Source organism: Anastrepha ludens, chromosome 3 (genome assembly GCF_028408465.1).
Source record: "Anastrepha ludens isolate Willacy chromosome 3, idAnaLude1.1, whole genome shotgun sequence".
Taxonomy (NCBI): Eukaryota; Metazoa; Arthropoda; class Insecta; order Diptera; family Tephritidae; genus Anastrepha; species Anastrepha ludens.
Genome location: NC_071499.1, coordinates 95,315,942 through 95,339,116, shown reverse-complemented (window position 1 = coordinate 95,339,116; position 23,175 = coordinate 95,315,942). Strand labels below are relative to the sequence as shown.

The window sequence follows — 23,175 nt, the reverse complement described above, 5'->3', positions numbered from 1 at the left end:
TCTTCCGGGAACATCTTTTTGAATATATTTTAGATAGTGTAACATAGGATTATTTTCTTACTTTTATAAAAGAAAAATTTTTAAAAGCAGAAATTGATGTAAGGTTAGGTTAAGTTTGGCAGCCGCATCGCACATAGAGACAACGCTGCCACTTAGATCACGAAATGGGCCCGTTGTGAGCCGCGGGGGCTGAGCTACATTTCCCTCTCCATATTCAACCATCCTGAGCTTTTGATAAAGCGTAAAAGGTTGTTGATACCTAAAATGTATAGGTTATCTATATTCGTTAAGAAGTAGGATTTTAAAAATCGGTTCCTGCTTCTGGCTAGAGCTGGGCATGTGCAAAAAAGGTGTTGAATTGTTTCCAATTCCTCCTCATTTCTGCAGCTACGACAGAAATCATGCGTGTAAACTCCTAATCTCTTTGCATGATTTGCTATGAGACAATGTCCTGAGAGGGCCCCTACTAAGGTCCTGATTTGAAGTCTATTCAGTTTTATAATACTCTTGGACAGACGCAAATTTAGCTTGGCCATGTTTGCCTAGCAATTTCGCAGGTGTTAGCGCTAATCCATCTCTGATTTGCGGAATTGATTAGTGCGTCCTTAATAAGAAGCTTACAAGTTGGGAGAGGTATCTCCATAAAATTACTTATGTCTAGCATACAGGTACCTTCTCTTGCAAGTTGGTCTGCCCTACAGTTCTCTGGTATATCTCTGTGGCCTGGGACCCAGCATAAGATTCTACCATCACATTTAGAGATTGGCGACAACGCAAGACACTCCTTGATGTTGTTTGGAATGCATCCAGGGCTCGTAGGGCAGCTTGGCTGTCTGATAGAATGCAGATATCCGTTGATGATATTCTGTTCATCTTTAGCCATTTTAAGGCTTCATGAGTAGCGTTTATTTCCGCTTGAAAAACACTACAGTGATCCGGTAGTTTAAAGGATTCACTAATAGAAAGCTCTTCTCAAAATAACCCTGATCCTACACCGGTGTCCATTTTAGACCCGTTCGTGTAGATCTTAACGGATGTGTTGGGTGTTGGATTTTCTTCAAACCATTCTAGTCTAGAAGAGATTTTCATTAGGAAATTCCTTTCGAAGCAGAGAATGGGAGGGTGATAATCACAGACACTGGCTATATCCGTTTAGGAGTCTAAGATGGTTGAATGTCCATGTGTGACAGTCTTCCATTGTGAGCTCGCTTTGAGCCTTAAAGCGGACCAGGCCGCTAAGTATTTGCAGAAGAGATCTAGGGGTGGCAGATGTAGCATGATGTCCAAAGCCATGGATGGCGTGGTTTTCATGACGCCACATATTGCTATGCATATGATCTCTGCACCTTATTCAATAAATTAGAATAGGTTTTTTTCTGTATAGCACACCACCAGACAACATTTCCATATAGAAGAATGGGTCTGACGACAGCAGTGTAAAGCCAATGAGCAACCTTAGGTTTAATTCCCCAGGTCTTACCTAAAGCTCTCTTACAGGCATAAAAAGCTAGGTTCGCTTTCCTGACTCTTTCTAAGATGTTTGACTTCCAAGTCAGTTTCCTATCTATGATTAGTCCCAAGTACTTGGTTTCTTCCGAGATCACAAGAGCTGCCCCCTTGAGCATAATTGGACTTAGTTGAGGAATTTTGTGTTTCCTAGTGAACAATATGAGTTGTGTTTTGTCTGGGTTGACTCCTAGACCACACTTTTCTGCCCACCTAGAAAGTATGTCTAGAGCATTTTGTATTAGGTCTCTTAATGTAGATACAAATTTACCAGAGACAGCAATGACAACATCATCGGCTCAAGCTATCACCTTACAGCCCACCGATTCCAGTATTAACAGAAGTTTATTTACAACTGCGTTCCATAGAAACGGTGAGAGGACTCCACCTTGCGGTGTAAATCTACTTACCAATCTCCAGAGCACCGATTCTCCTAGTTCCGCTTCAATGATTCTGCTGTTTAGCATTTTGCAAATGAAGCCTATCAAACCCGGTTCTACCCCAAGATCAGTGAGTGGTGCAGTAATTTTCCCGCCCCTTCAACATTGTTAAAGGCCACTTCAATATCAAGGAAAGCGGCTAAAGTAAATTCCTGTTTGTGCAGTGAACTCTCTGCCGTATAAATATGGTTATGTAGAGCTGTCTCTACCGATTTCCCTTTCGTGTAGACATGTTGTGACGTAGAGATAAGATTTCGACCTATAGTTAGGCTTAAATCAAATTCTATCAACCTCTCCAAAGTTTTCAATAGGAAGGAAGAAAAAGATATCGGTCTTAAGTCTTTTGGATGGGTATGTGAGTTTCTACCAGCTTTTGGAATGAAAACAATTTTGAATTGTCTCCAATTGATGTAAAGTTTAATTTATAAAACTTCGAGAAGCGTCCCTCATTTACTTTGTTTTCAGTTTAAAGCTGTATTTTTGAATTCAGTATATGAACTAAACGTAAATAAATGTTTCGTCAAAAAAATGGCAATACCTGTCTTATTTGCATTCCGTTAGGTCTTGCCCCTTAAATAACAAGCCGTAAACACAGATAGATATAGTACATCAAATTACAATTAGAACAGATTCAAAATCTCCAGTCGTTGTTGCGGTACTTGCTGACGGTAGCAGCGTAAAGGAAAACAACAGAATCGCTTAGCCTTTAACCTTTAACTTGCGACGTGGTAGTAAATTTTACACTCTCTTTTTTTTTTGCTCTCTTAACTGCTCTCTATTTCAATTTTATAACCTCATATTCTTAGTACCCTTATAGTTTAGCACGCTTTTATTATTAGTGTTATCTCGCTTATCGGAAGGAAGAGTAACGCGGAGAAATTAGACCGTCGGTGTAAAATTTACCACACGTTGTCGTAAATGTAATATTTGCATGGACAATTTTTTACTACCACATCTTAGTTAACGTAAGTAATTCATAGAAAAAAAAATTACTACACCTCTACGTTAGCGTTATATTTTAATTTAAAAAATGTTTACCACTAGTCTTTTTATAAATTAGCTGTTCACATTTTAGTATTTTCTTAGGTAAACTTCCAATTATAAGTAAATAATGGCAAGTTCAAAAAATATGACCACAGAAGATATTACGAGACTATTAATGGAAGATGATGAGGTTTACGATGACGAAATGTATGATGATGAAAGCGAATTTGATGACGAGGTCGTCGATACAAATTTTTGCCCTGAAATATGCAGTGATGGTAACTCAAACTCAGAAACGGATAACGATGAAGAAATGGGAACATCTTTTACAGAAGAAGTCGACAATTTGGGATCTGAAGGTGCTTTTTACAGAAAAAATCGTTTTAAATGGTCGGCACAAGAACCCCAGCGTTTTAGTAGGACTCCCTTGCATAATATCATAAGATTACCAACTTCAGTGGGTGCTTCACATAGCCAAGATGAGCCCGAAAATGTTTTCCAATATTGGTCTCGGATTTTTGATGAAGATATAGAGAAAATAATCATTGAACACACCAACCGTAAATTAGCAGCAAAATTTGAGTCTACGAATGCAATTGAAGCGAAACCTTTGGATAAAATTGAATTGAGCGCATTTTTAGGTCTATTACTTTATTCTGCTGTTTTTAAATCTAATAGAGAATCCACAGAACTTATTTTTGCAACTGATGGAACAGGCAGAGACACATTCAGGGCTACTATGTCTAGGCTTCGATTTCTCACCATATTTTCGTGCTTACGCTTTGATAATTCTTCTAATGGAAAAGAAAGGCTGTCACACGACCCACTAGCAGCAATTTCAGAACTTTTCTATAAATTTATTGAGAATTGTAAAAAGAATTACTCCATTGGCACTCACGCTTGTATTGACGAAATGTTAGTACCATTTCGAGGCAGATGCAAATTTAAAGTTTATATGCCACAGAAACCCGCAAAATATGGTATAAAAATAATGGGTTTAACAGATGCTCGCACACACTATCTTTCAAATGCCTCCATTTATTATGGAAAAAACTCAGATATAAAACCTTACAAATTCCGAGAAAAAAAATTGCAGTGCCTACTCAATCGGTATTAAGATTATGCAATTCTATAGAAGGAAGTAACAGAAATATAACTGCAGACAATTGGTTCTCATCAATTCAATTAGTAAACTATTAAAAGAACGAAAATTAACTTATTTGTGTACTCTAAGAAAAAATAAAAAAGAAATTCCTGCAGAATTTTTACCAAACAAAAGTAGACCAGTCGCAAGTTCTATGTATGGGTTTACAAAAGATATTACACTTTTATCTTATGTTCCAAGAAAAAGTCGTTCAGTGATTTTAGTTTCTTCGATGCATCATCACAAAGCAATTGATCCAATAACAAATAAGCCAGAAATGATTGCCGATTACAACAACACGAAAGGTGGAGTCGATGAGCTCGATAAGAAGTGTTCTATTTACTCGAGTAGTCGTCGTACACGACGTTGGCCTTTATGTAGCTGTATTTTACAGGCTGGTAGATATAAGTGCAGTTAATGCATATATTTTGAATCAATCTTCTCGTAATTTCCATGAAATTTCTAGAGACAATTTTTTAAAAGATTTTGCTAGAAACTTGATTGTTCCACATTTACAAAGACGAGAACACAACAAAAGGATAACTCGCTCTTCATGGGATATTAGCCGGAGCCTGTAATTGCATTAAAGGGAAAACCTAAGTCGAGCAAACTATGTTACATTTGTCCTAATAAATTAAAAAGAAAAACCACACACACGTGCCTAGAATGTAAAAAACCAAAGTGTATGGGTTATAGCAAACGCTTGTGTATTAACTGTACTAATACTGAATATGACGAGTGACATAAAAATTTAACCAATATAGTCATTGTTATTTTTTTTAAGTATTGAAGACTCGAAGCGTGTATTATTTTATAAAAATGTTTATATATTGGGCTGTGAAAAAATGCCATTTAATTTATCCTTACGGTTTTTTTTACTTTTTTATAAACTTTTTAAGAGTGCCTCTATATTTTCGTTGTGTAAAAAAGGCTGTTGAAATTAAATAAATATTTTTTACTGAATAACAAAAACTTTTGTATTTTTCTTTTAAATTACAGTAGCTGAAATTAATTTAAATCGGCCTATATAGTTATTTAGCGATTTTAATACAATATAAAAATTTATATTTCATTAAAATAAATAAAATGGTGTAAAATTTACTACCACCTCTACATATACGTTGAAAAATTTCACGTCATCAGTTGAAGGTTAAGAAAAAAGTTAAAGAAGTGCCAATTCAATATTTTCCAGACAAACTTCCTTGCGTTTAGAAAACTTGTCAGCCAAAATTGAAATGATATATGATTTTCTAAATTGTTTCATGCCTAAGTGCGCTTTTTCAAGCAATCAAATTTAACATTTTTCTAAGTAACGCTAAAACTAAATGAAGTGAAATGGGGAAGGAAGCTAAGAATATAACATTGCGTATCATGGGAAAGCTTGAATTTATTTGCATGCAGAACTTTATATGTGTGTGTATATATAGTGTGTGTTGGCATGTTACTATGTGCTGGCATTTGCTTAAGAAAGAATGCCAATAAAGCAATTCATATGCGCAATTTGAACTTGATTTATAACCCTTGCCGACACCACAACCGAACCTGAAGCCAATCCTTGCCAAAAGTTAGTCCAACTCAATCGCAAGTACGCCCAAGCAATCCCTACAAAAAATGTAAACTGCCTGTTACATCATTTTATTTTCCCAGCGCCTAACTTTTATGTTTTAAATCTTTTTTAAAATGTTAGCTATTGAACTGTCAAGTTCATTTGTGTACTTATATTCATGCATAGACTCAAACGGCTAGTTTTACACATATACTTACATACATATACATGTACATATGTGTACGCAATCAAGGATATGCCAGTTTATCAGCGGAAGGATTTTCTTTTGAAAACCGATAGATACGCTAAGTCTTTCATATTCATTCATATATGAATAAGTGTGTTTTGTTGTTGCTCAAATTGAAATCATATATGCATAGAAAATAATTTATGTAAAAATTGTCAAACCCATTTCATGTTGTCCAAATTAATTCGTCCAAATCAGAGAAAGCTGTTTGAAAGAGGAAAACTGAAATTATGGAACTTTCATCCAAGAAAAAATTATATGAATGGAAAAAAATAATCCTCTTAGAATATAAATCTTTGCGGACAGTTAAAAGGCTCAATGCATTTATGTTCATACTACATAATAAATGTATGTTCTATATATGTACATAAATGTATGTAATAACATATTCACTGCGATGTTTAATTCTTATAGGAAACTAACTATAAATGCACTATAAGTTCACTATTTTTCAACTAGGGGTGGCAATGTCCCGATCACTTTACGTTGCATTTGGCTCGCTGCTTTTACATGATGATGCCCACAAAAAGTCTGTTTATGTCTAGCTAACTACTACATGTGCATTAGGGCGGGTGGATTTAAAAATCGCTCATTGCTCTGTGAAAATCGTATTCTAGGAATCAAAATAAGAAACTTTGCCGAAGGAACCATACCTCTAAAACGAATTCTGATGTCACCCAGAATTGGGTCGAACGAAAAATCCCACTTTGACCCATTTAGAGTGCTCCAATCGAGTCCAAATGTATGACCGACCCCCACTAACTTTGGACGGCCGATCCACCCATGGCAGTGGCACATCCGCTGGAACTCCCCAGGGGGATTCCCCATACAATCATTTCAAAATATCACCATTTTTGGCCTTTACATGAGAAAAGAAACTAAAAAGTTCGACCCAAAATTGGGGACATCGGAATTCGTTTTAGAGGTATGGTTCCTTCGGCAAAGCTTCTTATTTTGATCCCTAGAATATGATTTTCACAGAGCAATGGGCGATTTTTTTGCATCCCCACAAAAGACACTAAAAGTTCGACCCAAATTGGGGGACATCAGAATCCGTTTTAGAGGTATGGTTCCTTCGGCAAAGTTTCTTATTTTGATCCCTAGAATATGATTTTCACAGAGCAATGGGCGATTTTTTTGCCTCCCCACAAATCGACCCGGCCTAATGTACATACTGTACAGCCTTTTTGGGTGTTTGGTCGAGCTCCTCCTCTTATTGTGGCGTGCGGCTTGATGTTGTTCCACAAATAGAGATACAATGGAGATACAGCCTTTAAGCCAACTCTAAATGGCAGATATTTTTTATAAAGATCTTTTTCATGGCAGAAATACACTCGGAGGTTTGCCATTGTGCGTCGAGGGGCGAACGCTATTAGAAAAAAACTTTTTTATTCATTTTAGTGTTTCACGGATATTCAATAACTACAAATTAAAAAATGCGTACATATTTACAACCCAAAGAGGAGGGCCTTGATGCTGCCACTTATTAAATTTTTAGTTTTAATCAAAATGAATGCGAATTAAAGCAATTCTAGTTACAATAAAACTAAAAGGCACCGAAATTTCGAACTGTTTTATTTATTTTTAGCACACCCAGCATGAAAGTGATTTGCATAGCCTCCAGTAACTGCTTTTCAGTCTCCTCTGCTTCCCAAAAACGAATAGCAGCTATACAAAATTTATTACCAGAAGTTTAAGAATTAACCCTGCAGTAGTCGCGCGGTCTACATATGTAATCCACCATTGTTAAATTTTAAATTTCTTGAAAATCGTGCCTCAATTTCATCGGAGATTTTTGCTACTTGTAACTAACAAATAGAGAGTCACTCTCAGTGTTGCGCTGTTAATTGTCGCGTGCAGTTGTGTCGCTAGAGGTTCGTGAAATTCATGGTCTACGTATGTATGCCGCGTGACCCATTATGTAAGTATTTTAAATTAGGTTTTATGCTAATAGCTAGTTATATTATACTTTGTAAAGAAAAGTGGAATTTTGGCATACTTTTTCATTTTAAAATTTTGTGGAACTTTTCTGATAATATTTACATATGTATGCTACTCGTACATAGAAATTTCTTTGGGTTTGAAGATCATGGCAAATCGAAAAGAAAATCAGATTGCAGCGTGATTGTCCGAAATTGAAAGTGATTAATTTGATGACGATTTATCATGTTCAGAAGACGAAGAGGACTTTATTGGAGAGGAGTGGTCTGACACAGAATCCGAGCAAGAGCAAGACATTTGTAATCAAGTATCTGACTACGATAATGAGCCCCCCCTCGACGAGACAGACGTGGAGAAATATATCTAGGTGTTGATAATACTTTGTGGACAAAGAATGCCCCGCTAATAGTGGTAGAATAGGAAGGCGTAATATTGTGTTTGTGCCCCCCGGTCCTAAAGGAATCGCTCGACAAAAAACCAAACCCGAGGACTGCATGTCACTTTTTGTAGACGATGATATAATTGGCCTCATTATAAAATATACTAATATAAAAATGGAAAGTATTAAGACTAAATATGCACGTGAAAGGGATGCCAAATCAACAGATGAAATTGAAATCAAAGGATTTTTAGGAATTTTACTAATGGCTGGCATGTTAAAGGTAAGCCGTTCAAGTACAAGTCAAATATTTGATAAGGAAAAACACACTGGAATAGGTTCAATATATAATATTTGGCCATGTCTGAACAACGATTTAAGTTCCTTCTTAGAGTTATACGCTTTGATCATATTACTGACCGTCAAGATCGTGCGAGCATCGATAAACTAGCGCCTATTCGCGAAATATTTGATTTGGTTTTTGAAATTTTCAAAAGTATTATACACCAAGTGCTGAAATGACTTTGGACGAACAACTCTTGTCCTTCAGTGCTAAGTATGGACTGAAAGTTTTGCACTTGTAGATGTTCATTTCCCATACACCTATAACTTAGAAATTTACGCCGGCCAACAACCCGAAGGTCCATTTCGGTTAAGCAACCAGAGATTTGATAGCGTGATGAGAATGGTGCAACCAATTTTGAATAGACATACCAATATTACTATATATTGCAAAGCAATTATTTGATAATGGAATTACAATGGTTGCTACCGTTCGAAAAGATAAAAGAGAAGTTCCCCGGGAATTTAGAATAGCTAGCACAACGATACAGCGATTGATTCTGACACCGGAGATCAACGAAAGCCGGAAATAATCTATAATCGCACTAAAAATGGCGTAGATCTGGTTGACAAGATGTGTTCTCTTTATGACGTATCTATGAATTCGAGAAGGTGGCCGCTGACTAAGTTCTATAATCTTATAAACCTCAGTGCTCTCAACGCATTATGCTTTTACACTGCAAACAGTAACTATGAATCTGTTAAAAGGCGTGATTTTCTTATAGACTTAGCCTTGTCTTGGATGAAACCACTGGCTCACCAAAGATTAACACTTACGACGCTACCTAGAACACTTACATTTAAAATAAAAGACTTCCTGGACCTTCCACAAGTTGTAACTCATCAAGGTCTAACGCACAGTAACTACGTCGGTCGTTGCTACGATTGTGGAAGGGCCCGTAATAAAAGCACCCGTAAAGTGTGTAACGCTTGCAATAAACACATTTGTCCTGATCATTCAAAGACTGTATGTTTGTCATGTTTTGAAAGCAATTAAAACATCTCAACATATATATATTTTATACCTTTGTGAAGTATCCTAATTTTTTGTTAAAAAATGAAGTTTTGGTTTCTATTTTTTTATGTAAGAACAGAAAGTCTATTTATGTTATTTTTGATTAATATTAATAAATTAAACAATGACAGGAATATTTAAAACAAAAGCAATGGAAGAATTAAATATTTATATATTGTTTTTTTAATTTTAAAGTGGATTACATATGTAGACCGCGCGACCAATTACGTCAGTTTCAGGGGCGCGACTACTTTCTTCTTCTTCTTCTTAATTGGCGCGATAACCGCTTACGCGATTTTGGCCGAGATTAACAAAGCGCGCCAGTCGTTTCTTTCTCGTGCTAACCGGTGCCAATTGGACACACCAAGTGAAGCCAAGTCCTTCTCCACCTGATCTTTCCAACGCAGAGGAGGCCGCCCTCTTCCTCTGCTACCACCAGCTGGTACCGCATCGAATACTTTCAAAGCCGGAGCGTTTGTATCCATTCGGACGACATGACCCAGCCAATGAAGCCGCTGGATCTTTATTCGCTGGGCTATTCCCATGTCGTCGTAAATCTCATACAGCTCATCGTTCCATCGTCTGCGATATTCACCGTTGCCAACGTGCAATGGTCCAAAAATCTTACGCAGAATCTTTCTCTCAAACACTCCAAGCGTCGCTTCATCGGATGTTGTCATCGTCCAAGCTTCTGCGCCATACGTTAGGACGGGCATGATGAGAGTCTTGTAGAGTGTTAGTTTTGTTCGTCGAGAGAGGACTTTACTGCTCAATTGCCTACTTAGTCCAAAGTAGCACTTGTTGGCAAGAGAGATTCTACGTTGGATATCAAGGCTGACATTGTTATCGGTGTTAATGCTGGTTCCTAAATACACGAAGTCTTTTACAACCTCAAAATTATAACTGTCAACAGTGACGTGGGTGCCGATACGCGAGTGCGGCGACTGTTTGTTTGAAGACAGGAGGTACTTCGTTTTGTCCTCGTTCACCACCAAACCCATTCGCTTTGCCTCTTTATCCAGTTTGGAGAAGGCAGAACTAACAGCGCGGTTGTTAAGGCCGATGATGTCAATATCATCGGCATACGCCAGCAATTGTACGCTCTTATAAAGAATTGTGCCTGAGCGATTAAGTTCTGCGGCTCGTACGATGCTCTCCAACAGCAGGTTAAAGAAGTCACACGACAGCGAGTCACCCTGTCTGAAACCTCGTTTGGTATCAAACGGCTCGGAGAGGTCCTTCCCAATTCTGACGGCGCTGCTGGTGTTGAGCAACGTCATCTTACATAGCCGTATTAGTTTTGCGGGGATACCAAATTCAGACATAGCGGCATACAGGTAACTCCTTTCCGTACTGTCGAATGCAGCTTTGAAGTCGACGAAAAGATGGTGTGTGTCGATTCTCCTTTCATGGGTCTTTTCCAAGATTTGGCGTATTGTGAATATTTGGTTGATGGTAGACTTTCCAGGTCTGAAGCCACACTGATAAGGTCCAATCAGTTGGTTGACGGTGGGCTTCAGCCTTTCACACAATACGCTCGCTAGAACCTTATAGGCGATATTTAGAAGACTAATCCCGCGGTAATTGGCACACATTGCAGGATCGCCCTTCTTCTGGATTGGGCAGAGCACACTTAAATTCCAATCAGCAGGCATGCTTTCATCCGACCATATTCTGCAGAGGAGCTGATGCATGCACCTTACTAGCTCCTCGCCGCCATGTTTGAATAGCCCAGCCGGCAGTCCGTCGGCGCCCGCGGCTTTGTTGTTCTTTAGCCGTGATATTGCTATTCTCACCTCGTCATGGTCGGGTAACGGAACGACAATTCCGTCGTCAACGATTGGGGTATCGGGATCTTCACATTCTCTATGACATGCGCAGCTGTCACCGTTTAACAGGTTCGAGAAGTGTTGCCTCCATAATTTAAGATTGCTCTGTACGTCAGTCACCAGATCGCCGTCTTTGTTCTTACAGGACAACGCCCCGGTCTTAAAACCTTCTGTGAGCCGCCGAACTTTCTGGTAAAATTTTCGGGCGTTGTTCCTATTGACCAGCATCTCAAGCTCCTCGCACTCACGTATTTCGGCCTCTCGTTTCTTCTGTCGGATAATACGTCTCTCTTCCTTTTTCAGCTCTCTGTAGCGATCCCACATGGCTCGCGTTGCGCCCGATCGCAGCGTGGCTCTATAGGCGGCATCCTTTCTTTCTGCAGCAGCATGACATTCCTCGTCGTACCAATTGTTTTTTCGGGCTCGCCGGAATCCGATTTCTTCTTCGGCGGCGGTACGTAGGGAACGAGAAATGTTGCTCCATTGCTCGCGCATGCCGGTTTGTTGGGCAGTGCTCTCCGAGAGCAGGAGTGAGAGTCGAGTGGCGAATCTTCTGGCTGTCTGTTGAGATTGCAGCTTTTCGATGTCGAACATTCTTTGCGCAGGTAGATGTACGTTTTTTGCTGCACAGAGGCGGGTGCGCAGCTTGGCTGCAACAAGGTAATGATCCGAGTCGATGTTGGGTCCTCGGATGGTGCGTACATCTAATACACTAGAAGCGTGTCTTCCATCTATCACAACATGCTCGATCTGGTTTCGCGTTTTTCGATCAGGAGACAGCCAGGTAGCTTGGTGTATCTTTGTATGATGGAATCTGGTGCTGCAGACTACCATGTTTCGGGCCCCGGCAAAGTCGATCAGCCTCTGTCCGTTACCGGATGTTTCGTTGTGTCGTAGCAGGGGCAGCGCTCATAGGAACGTTCCAGGCGCTCATAGAAGGAATCTTTGGTCACATCGTCCTTCTCTTCCGTCGGGGCGTGGGCGTAAATTAGCGAGATGTTAAAAAATTGCACTTTGATGCGGATTATTGCGAGACGCTCGTCCACCGGAGTGAACGACAGTACTTGGCGACGAAGTCTCTCTCCCACAACAAATCCGACACCGAATTTGCGCTCCTTTACATGGCAGCTGTAGTAGACGTCGCAAGGTCCTATGGTTTTCTTACCTTGCCCCGCCCATCGCATCTCTTGGATGGCAGTGATGTCAGCCTTTACTCTCACGAGGGCATCAACCAGCCGGGCAGAGGCACCTTCCCCATTAAGGGACCGGACATTCCAGGTGCATGCCCTCAAATCATATTCCTTATTTCGTTTGCAGGGGTCGTCATCAGTAAAGGGGGTTCTCATCCGAGGCTTTGCAATTCTTTTCATTGGGGGGGATTTTTAAATGGCGGGTCCCAAACCCAGCGCACAACCAGCTATCCTGGAATGCTTCGCCTTCTCACGTTAGCTCACTCCCGAACGGGTGTCCGGAAGCTACCCAGGGGATACGTGGGCTAATCCCGGCCGTTGTGAGCTGCTTGAACCATATGCAGAAGAATCGTCCTGGCCACTCCCAAGTGAATGGCGATCAGTAACTTTCCCCACTTGCGTGGACTTTTACACATGGAACCATCCTCCATAAGCATTTTCATTTTTATTTGGATTTGCGTAAACAACTATTCATATGCCTTCGAAGAGGTAAGTTTTTTTAAAATTTCTTGTGGTAGAAACGTAGGTTTTGCACATAATCCATTTATGTAAGCTTATAACCTGTCTAACAAAACAATTAAACTAAATTTAAAAAGTGAAATTTTTGCTTTAAATGAAGTGATATCACACTTCATAATCGTTATAAAAATTGATAGTCAAATGGGGCCATAGGACATAGGACATAAGGTCAAGGGATAGCAAACCTTTGTCTCTCAATGAATACATCCATATATAAGAAATATAACAATTTCTCCATCGGAGAATGCCAGTGCTGAAATGATGCTGACAGATGAAGTTTCTGGTGAAGAGGAAATTTTAACATTGAATCATCTTCCATGTAATAACCGTCGTTACTACAAATGGGATGATTACAATAAAAACATCCGTCCCCTTTTCTCCTCCGCATTGCTTCATGGTAGAGGTCCAAAACGATGTCCTAAGAAGGACACATTCACTTGCTCACCCTGCGTCCAAGGTCGCCTTTTTTGAAAAACAAATGCTGAATGCTCTTCCACATAACCTTCCATTTCACGCAATTTTTTAATAATATCCTCACGAAATTTGTGGCGGCGTTCCAGTTTTCTTCGCCTATCATGATTTCCTCGATTATTTCTTCAGATGTAAATACACTAATAGCTCGTTACAGAGCTGTTCCCTCTGTGTTCCACCTCAATTATTTGGAAAATAAATCCACAAAACTCATTTAAAGCCTTCTATGGCCGAAGTGTCCCCAAATAGTCTACTTGGAACAAAGTCATGTATCTCCGTAAGTGTTTCTCCGATTTGCTTGAAATTTTGGCACAGTATTTAGGAAGTATTTTGCGTTAGAAGAGAGTAAAAAACCAAAAATCGGTGCTTGGAAAATAAATTCACAAAACTCATTTAAAGCCTTCTATGGCCCAAGTTTCCCCAACTAGTCTACTTCGGATAAAGTCATGTATCTCCGTAAGGTTTAACTTTAATTTTCCAACTCGTCAAAAACAATAAAGGAAAACCAGAAAGAAAAGTTGCATGTTTAGTTTTCGTCCAGGGGTCAATATATTTATAGACCAGACAACGTCAAGCGAATTTCCCTCACAGGCCCATTGTTCAAATTCATGCCAATTGGAATGGTTAGTACCATATAACTGCAATAACTTGCATAATGTGACTTAGAAAAGGCACATTTGCCAAATTGTGGATGTAACCAACGGAGTCTGGAGTAATAGAGTTAGAAAAACTTGAGTCGATTGGACTATTGTAAGACGTAAAAGCGCTAGTGCATGTTGTTTTCATGCGCTCAATTAAAAATATCACAGCTTTAATGAAAGACAGTGAAGATGATCAAAATTTGCGCTTCCCGTCAACGGCTTGCGATATTAAGATCCGTTAATAACAAAGTGATTTGGTTCGACATGACGCCTTAAAGACAAAGGATTAATTGATTTGTATGGAACTGCATTCTTTTACACGTACCCTTATCAAAGACACGGAAGAATTAAAAATTAATTAAATTAATCAAAAAATTAAAAAAAAATAATTAATTAATCAAATTAGCATTAAAAAATTCAAAAATAACTTGCCAAACTTCAATCTAAAGCGTTTTTCAGTAAGAGCGCTTCAACTTTTGAACTTTTTTGAATAAAACACAAACGGTTTGACTTTTTTAACTAATTTTTTTTTTATTATCGAGTTTGAACATATACATTTAAGTATGAAATTCGATTTCTTTCGCATGACTACCGCGTGCACGTTTTACGAAGTCCAATCGTTGAACCCAATTTTCGACCACTCTTTTGCATAAATCGCCCGAAATTCCAGCAATTTCGCGTTCAATATTGGCTCTGAGCTCACAAATCGTCACCGGCTTGTTACTGTAGACCAATGACTTCACATAACCCCAAAGAAAATAGTCTAGAGGCGTCAAATCACACGGCGGCGGCCGGTCCATTTCTGGAAATAATGCGCTCATCGAACTTACTCTTCAACAAATCAATTGTAGCGTGTGCTGTGTGGCTTGTGGCCCCGTCCTGTTGAAACCACATGTCGTCTAAGTCCATACCATTCAATTGCGGCCAAAAATAATCGTGTCGCGGTATCGATTTCCATTCACAGTAACGTGGCGATCGTTCTCGTCGACGAAAAAATATGGGCCAATTACGCCGCCGGCATGTAAACCGCACCAAACAGTGATTTCTTCGGGATGCAACGGTGCCTCATGCATCCCGTGTGGATTGCTTTCTGCCCAGTAACGCATATTTTGCTTGTTGACAAAGCCATTGCGCTAAAAGTGAGCTTCATCACTGAAGATGATTTTTTGGAATTATTTGGATTTAAAGTAGCAGCAACAGAACGATTATTTTCATAAAAAATTTGCACGATTTGCAATCGTTGCTCAAGTGTGTAGCGTTCCATGATGAAATGTATACTAATGGAAAATGAAGAAAATGTCTTTGCTCATAACTACATAAATTCAAATCAACCGTCAGCACACCCGCATCCCGGCAAACGCGTCACTCTTGACAGTCACAATTTTATAGTAGAAAGAGCATTCGTCTACATGGGATTCAGCTAATACCAATAATAATGTCAGCCTTCAAATCCAAACGAGAGCCCCTCCTGACAAGTGAGTCGGAGTAGTTCGGACTGAAAAAAAGTTTTATAATGAGTACTGCTCAAAGAAATATCAAGAACTCCCCCGTTCGGCTGCTGGCTAGTTAATTGATAGATCCCACACGGGCATAATCCTTATCAGAGTATTTTTGTAGTTTCCCTTCAAACGCCTGTGGGTGTATTGGACGTATTCGCATTTACTCGATATTTAAAGTTTGAGTGACTATCCCTAAAGGAGAGCACTTGATACAGACTCACTTCATCTGAAACCGCGTTTGCAATCAACCGGCCTCGAAGTTTTTTCCCAATTCTATTCACTATGCAGCCCATTTTATAAATTAAAGAGAAGACACGAAAAGTTTTGCGCAAGCTTAAAAACGTGAAATCACATATGTAAACTAAAACTAAAGCAAATTTATTTTCAAAAAAAAAAACCTTCACTCATGAATATGAGCGTAAATAAGTTTTGCGTGCAGAAACTTTTCTACTTATAACAAGAGAGTTTACCAGCTCAAAAGGTAAGGCATAAGCAAATTAAATATATGGTGATAAACATGCGGAAACCACGCATACATATATACGCATATACACATTTTAATTATTGCAAAGGAGTTGAAAGAGATTCCGGATGATTTTCATATGAGAAAATCTGCTAAGTTGTCTCTGCTGGTGCTGCTAGTGCATTCTTGTGCAAGGCAACCATAGCTACGTTTGGCCTGAAAAGTGAGCGCACACGAGTACGTCATATACGAGTATTTACAAGTATATTTATATTCACGAGCGCGGGTTAGGATGCGTGCGTTGCATTAGATGGCGCACACAGGCGGGATGAACTAAATGCGCGTAAATTCGTAAAGAAAATACTTTAATTTATCACTTACGAGTATAAGCTGTGCAGTGTAAATAAAACCCATACAATGTCGCAACAGCGAGCGAATTGCCGGTGTGTGTGGGTGGAGTCTAATGCATGAAGAGCACTAGAACTTGAGCTCAGTGCAAGGCTGAATGTAGATATGGCTGGTGCGCGAATTTATGGCGCGCATGATCGCGTTAGACGCCCATTCCGCACACGCACTCGTATTAATATAGCATATGTATGTGTAGGTACATGTATAAGCCTGTATGTAAATATAATATGTGCCTGAGAGTTTCTGCACTTTATTGGTTATAATAAAAAACACCATTTGCGAAATTAAGCCAACTGCTGTAACCAAGGCTGCATTACGGCTGTCACTGTTTCGTTGCTGTCATTGTTGTTGTTGTTTGCCACAGCTACATATGTATGTATGTATGCATAGCTGCGTCTGGCTGTAGTTTTCTTCATATTATGCCGCTATTGCGCTGACTGGTGTTTGCTTTTATCACTACCATGACGCTGATGCGTGTAATTTAATTTTCATAAAAGGGTTTTGTGGTTCAGTAATAATTATATATTTATTATTTTTGCTACTTTACTGTGACGGCATGACAATTTTACCAACTCACACGTATACATACATACATATGAATGCACGTGAGTATTTGCATTTAAATCTTTTATATTTATAACCGCATGCTTGTGCCACAGGGTATTATAAGTTTGTTCATTTAACGGTTGCACGTAACAGCATTAAGGAATCGAAGTAAATGTAGACACAAAGTACCACAAATGATAAGAATTAGGAGAGAGTCCATTTATAAACGTCTGTTCAGCTGCCCGTCTATCTGTCCATGCGCACAGTAATTCACGAAAAAATGTATATATTGGGTTGGGGAAAAAGTAATGTCGTATTTTGTCAATTGAGCGCGACATTTAAACATATCTTGCGTTGCACTTATTGCATCGGGCCACTCTAAACGGCGATTTGAAGACGACAATCTGTACTACAAGTGTTTTTTTGACAGTGTTGTGATCGGACGTTTCAGTCTTAAGTTATAGCGCGTCAAAGATCGAGTCCACCAAGCAAAAAATTCGTCATATTTTACGTTTTTACTACCTTAGAGGCAAAAATGCAACGAAGGCAGCGGCAAAAATTTGTGAAATTTATGGGCCTGATACTGTTGTAGTATGTTCACTTATCGAATGCTCACTGTACTCAGTTGAATGCATAAATATTATTACAAACACATTGTAGCACTTGACTACAATATTCATATAAACAATGTGCAAGCACTTGTGGTAATACGATCCCTTGGACATTGCCCTGCATGGACATTGCTGCGTCGGCATATTTGACATGCGCCGACGGTTCAACAACCAAGTGAACATATTACCTCCTTCCATTTCTTTGATTACGATTAATACATGGCGACCGTGACAGGACGCAGAAAATAAGCCCTGGAGTCAAGCGGCAGGAGGAAAGAAAGCTATGCCAACCACATCTACAAAGTATTGAAGCAGCTGGACGCTGGACAACTTTACATCGTAAAAGGCTGGACAACTTTACATCGCAAAAAGGCAAAGAGCAGGAACAGCGTTGGAAACTACATTTTTCTTGTCTGAGTGAGTAGAGGTTCAATGAATGCAGTAATCAAAAAGAAAAAAGCCGGAAGAAGCGGCATACGCCTCCAAAAGAGGAAGGCGGAAATTCTCAAACTATTGTTTGCCACCAACCCACCATTACGTTGGGAGGCAACAATAGCACTACAAGCCGAGCTAGATCAGATTGATCAAGCCCAGAAGGCAAACCATAAGCATTCAACCTCTACCACCACACAAAGACATATAAAAACAATTGATAACACTATTCCCAAATTAAACCAGCCAGGAGCAATAAAAGCCCAGCTCAGTAAACCAGCCAAGAAGTGCCCAGACGACTGCGAGGGACCATTGGACAGTGCGTTCTGCCAATACACGTGCGAGCACTGCACGGCAGCGGATCCGAACACCAAGACGAACAACAACTAGAGACATCAAACGCGAGAGGCACCCCGCCGCTTGCGTCAACGAGGGAGCGCCAGCGTGCCAGATCCGGCGAAGACCAGCTGGTGCAGATGGACGATCAACAGCAGCAGAATTTAGATATATTTATATAATACATAAAAAAAAAAAAAAAATATTGTAATTAATTTAAGACAAATATAGTAAGCGGAAGCGATAACTGCATTGCCCGCTAGAGTATGGCCCGTGAAGCCATACAAACCACTAGGTAGGAGATCGCTGTTGATCGAATCAGGAAAAACTAATTAAATTAAAATTGAGTCCTAAATGAACATTAACATTAGAAATAACAAAACTAAAATAAATGAGCAGAAACAGTATAAGTAAATCTGACGATATATATATAATAACACCCAGACCATTCTGGGTAATTGATACCAAAACAGTGGACTCCACTGCAAATGTAATAAATAAAATAGAATCGCCAAATACTGATATGAAAATAACAAACATATTGTTACTGATAATCGTTATTATTATGTGTGCATATATTATTTACAAAGCTTACATCCTACATAATAAATGTATAAAAAAGAGAGCCTTAAGCCAAGCTAACGATCTTGATAAGATCTGAAAATAATATACAAGCACACACGATTCTCATGGTAATGTGTTTATATATACAAAAAAAAAAAACATGAATTTGATAAATAAAAAAAAAAATCAAATATGAATACGGAGAAATGCATTAGAATAGTAATGACAAATGAACCCGATTTCCAGAAAAGGGTATTGTCTATACTAAAAAACAGAGTAGAACCCATACTTATCTATGATTTAGAAAGTGAATACATGGAAAAGTATAACTTAGACTTTTCCCCCCCTTTACCATTGTACTAGCACCCAAAGGGAATAGTATTGACTACGGTAAAGTATCAGCTGCAGGGTATTTTCAGAGATAGATAAGCACGAAATATTGGGACAAATAAATGTCATAAAAGTTATGTATAAAGAATAAAAAAAAAAAAAAAAAAAAAAAAAAAAAAAAAAAAAAAAATTGTTTATATATATATACATATACATAATGAATCCCAGGCATGGAATGGGAGCAACTAACCCTAAATATCCGTGAACTAAAAGAAAAATTTGATAAATCTTACAAATGTGTAAGCCAGAATAGGTCAATACAAAAGGATACTTTAAATAAACATGCGAAAATTCTTGTAGAAACATTTAATGATGCAAGAATATTAGTGCATGATAATAGACGTATAATAAATAAAACTAACTGGTCAAAAATATCAAAATTGTTGATCAAATTACGTTCAAATTTATATAACGTCAAAGAAAAGTATCAGCTAGATATTTTCATTCCAACAGTGTTAAATTCACCATTAACACTACATGGAGAAGAAGATCAGAAATCAGTTGAAACAGATTTAGATTCAGATCCTGAATCAAACGAAGAAACTGATATAAAAGAAAACGACCTAAAAGATCTTACAATTCCTGCACAAATCACTTTATCTGAAGAAGATAATGAGATAGAACAGGAAGAAGGATTGAATTCTAGCACAAGCTCAGTAGACACAAAAGAAAACATCATGACGGATGTAAGCGCCCAAAGGGCATACATAAAGGACATATCGAATGCCATTCCAGAATTCAATGGACAGAAAATACATCTTCAAAGATTTGTAACAGCTTTGAAGTTAATAAATCTGACAAAAGGCACATTCGAAGAAATAGCTGTTGAGGTCATTAAGTCAAAAATTGTTGGCTCAACTCTATACAAAGTCCAAAATGAAACGACAATTAATGCAATAATCAAAAAATTGCAAGATACTATAGTTGGTGAAACATCCGACGTAGTAAAAGCCAAATTGTCTAAAACAATGCAAAAAGGGAGAACTGCCGAAAAATTCACGACAGAAATTGACAATTTACGAAAGCTTTTGGAAGCTTCGTATATTGACGAAGGCCTATCAGCCGAACATGCTGACAAATTCAGCACTAAAGAAGCCATTAACGCAATGGTTAAAAATTGTGAACACGGAAAGTTAAAAACAATCCTCGAGGCAGGCAATTTCAAAACAATGGATGAAGCCGTCACAAAGTATATACAATGTAGTACCGAAATGACAGGCAATCCCAATTCAATATTGCTCGCCCAAAGGGGCCGTGGTAATTATAACAACAGGAATAATTATCGCGGTAGAGGCAATGGTCGAGGTTATTATAATAATAATAATTATAATAACAACAACCGCAATAATGGCCAGAATAATAATTACCAATACAATAATTATAGAGGTAATAATAGAGGAAACAACAGAGGAAACCATAGAGGAAATAACCATCAAAATGGAGGTTATAACCAAAACAGTAACAATAATGTAAGGGTGACCCAAAACGCTTCGGGAAACTCCCAACAGCCTTTAGATACTCAGCAATAAATAATAAAATTCATACCATCAATCTCAGCCAAAACATATACGTAACCTTCACAAATATAAACACAGGAAAAGAACTAGTATTCTTGATAGACACAGGTGCAGATATATCTATATTAAAAGAAAATTCAGATGTTTTTCAATACATTCAAACTGATCATATAATAAATATACAGGGAATAAGTCAAGAAGTAACCAAATCTAAAGGACTTACTTCCATTGAAATCCAAACCACAAATTACATAATACCCCACGATTTTCACATTGTAAATTTACAATTCGCTATTCCATGTGATGGAATACTAGGAATAGATTTCATAAAAAAATACAACTGTCAATTAGATTTCAAGCCGTCTGAAGACTGGCTTATAATCAGACCAACTAACTTAAAATGCCCAATTTATGTTCCGATAACATACAGTTCTGGCAACAATTCCATAGTTCTGCCAGCAAGATCACAAGTGGTCCGAAAAATTACAATAAACTCAGTAGAAGACAGTGTATTTATTCCAAACCAAGAAATTCTGCATGGTATCTACATAGCAAATACCATAGCAACAACCCAAAATGCATTCATAAGAATGCTTAATACAACAAATGAAGATCAGTTAATCAACATAAATAAATTAGAATATGAACCACTTTCAAGCTACGAAGTAGTTAAAACAATTCCAGAGAATAGAGAGAAATCTGTACTAAAACAGCTATCAAAGAATTTCCCACCACAATTTCATAATCAACTAACAACAATCTGTAAACAATACAGCGATGTATTCGGACTAGAAACCGAACCAATAACCACAAATAATTTTTATAAACAAAAACTGAGATTGAAGGATGATGAAGAAATATACATTAAAAATTATAGAAATCCTCACAGTCACAAAGACGAAATTCAGAAACAAGTCCAAAAACTAATTGACGACAAAATAGTCGAACCATCTGTATCTGCTTATAATAGCCCTTTGTTATTAGTACCCAAAAAGTCACTTCCAAATTCGGAAACAAAAAAATGGCGATTATTAATTGACTCTCGTCAAATTAATAAAAAACTGTTGTCTGATAAATATCCGCTCCCTAGAATTGATGATATTTTGGATCAACTAGGTAGAGCAAAGTACTTCTCATGCCTGGACTTAATGTCAGGTTTTCATCAAATTGAATATTTGAATATTTGCCGTTCGAAGTCGGCTTGAAACTGTAGGTCCCTCCATTTGTCGAACAACATTAAGACGCACACCCTATATAGTATCTTAAGAATATATTGTGAAATTTTCATGCGGAAATTCCCAATATTATCAGGCATGTTCTGAAAATCGCGCGATTTCAATTCGGATCTGAAATGGCAATTCGTACGATTTTGTTTTGGGTGTTCTGTAATTCTTCCGATTTCATTTAAATTCGAATTTAAGTTCGAAACAGCAGATTTAACCAGCAGCATGCAAAAGCACGTAACATCGTTGAGCGTGTTATAGGAGTATTAAAAGGTCGGTTTAGTTGTTTGAAAACTACCCTGCTGAAAATGAGGAAAACAGTAGTTTATATAGTGTTGGCAGAAATATGAGAGACTCTATTGCTAGAAATTTAATATTATGAAACATAAAATTTATTCATATTAAAAGTAAATATATACATAACAGTTCAATAAGATTCTTTTATATAATATTTATTTTTAAGTCATGTTGCAACTGCTCCATTTTGAGGTAATGTCTTTGCTTTTGCTCTATACTTTGAGTCTTCAAGCGATTTTGCTCGGCCAGCAATTCATTTTGTTTCTCAACAGCACAACAAAGTCGTCGAATATCTTCCCTTTCATCTTCCTGCAAATGTTATCTAAAATGGTGGATATTTTCTCCATACAAGTAGATTGCGTTGCCATACACGTCTGAAGGCTGTCCTGCGTTGACACTCGTGGCCTTTTTCCAGCTCTCGGGGTAGCCACCGCTTCCCTTCCTCAGATTCGATAGCGCTATTATTTTCTTCTGTCCCAAAGCTTCTAGAATGGTTTATGCCCTCAACGGCTGCAAAAATTCCACAAGTTCTTGCAACACATTCTTCGTTGCTCGTCAGTACATGCTTATTAAAGGGTCCATCTCCTGTTGCCCTCGATTCTAGATTGTTATGGGCAACCTTTTTCCGAATGCACCCCTTCCAGTCAGACCATATCTTGAAAAAAGACAACTCAAAAATATTTATTTTAATATTT

General features: G+C 38.2%; 1 protein-coding gene across 1 annotated transcript; it reads left to right on the top strand.

The window, feature by feature from the left end:
- Nucleotides 1-3,075: 3,075 nt before the first annotated feature.
- Nucleotides 3,076-20,972, top strand: LOC128857608 (kinesin-related protein 10-like). Its single transcript, XM_054093359.1, has 2 exons — nt 3,076-3,289; nt 19,744-20,972. Exons 1-2 carry the CDS (start codon nt 3,076-3,078, stop codon nt 20,970-20,972), a joined length of 1,443 nt encoding a protein of 480 aa, XP_053949334.1.
- Nucleotides 20,973-23,175: the final 2,203 nt, after the last annotated feature.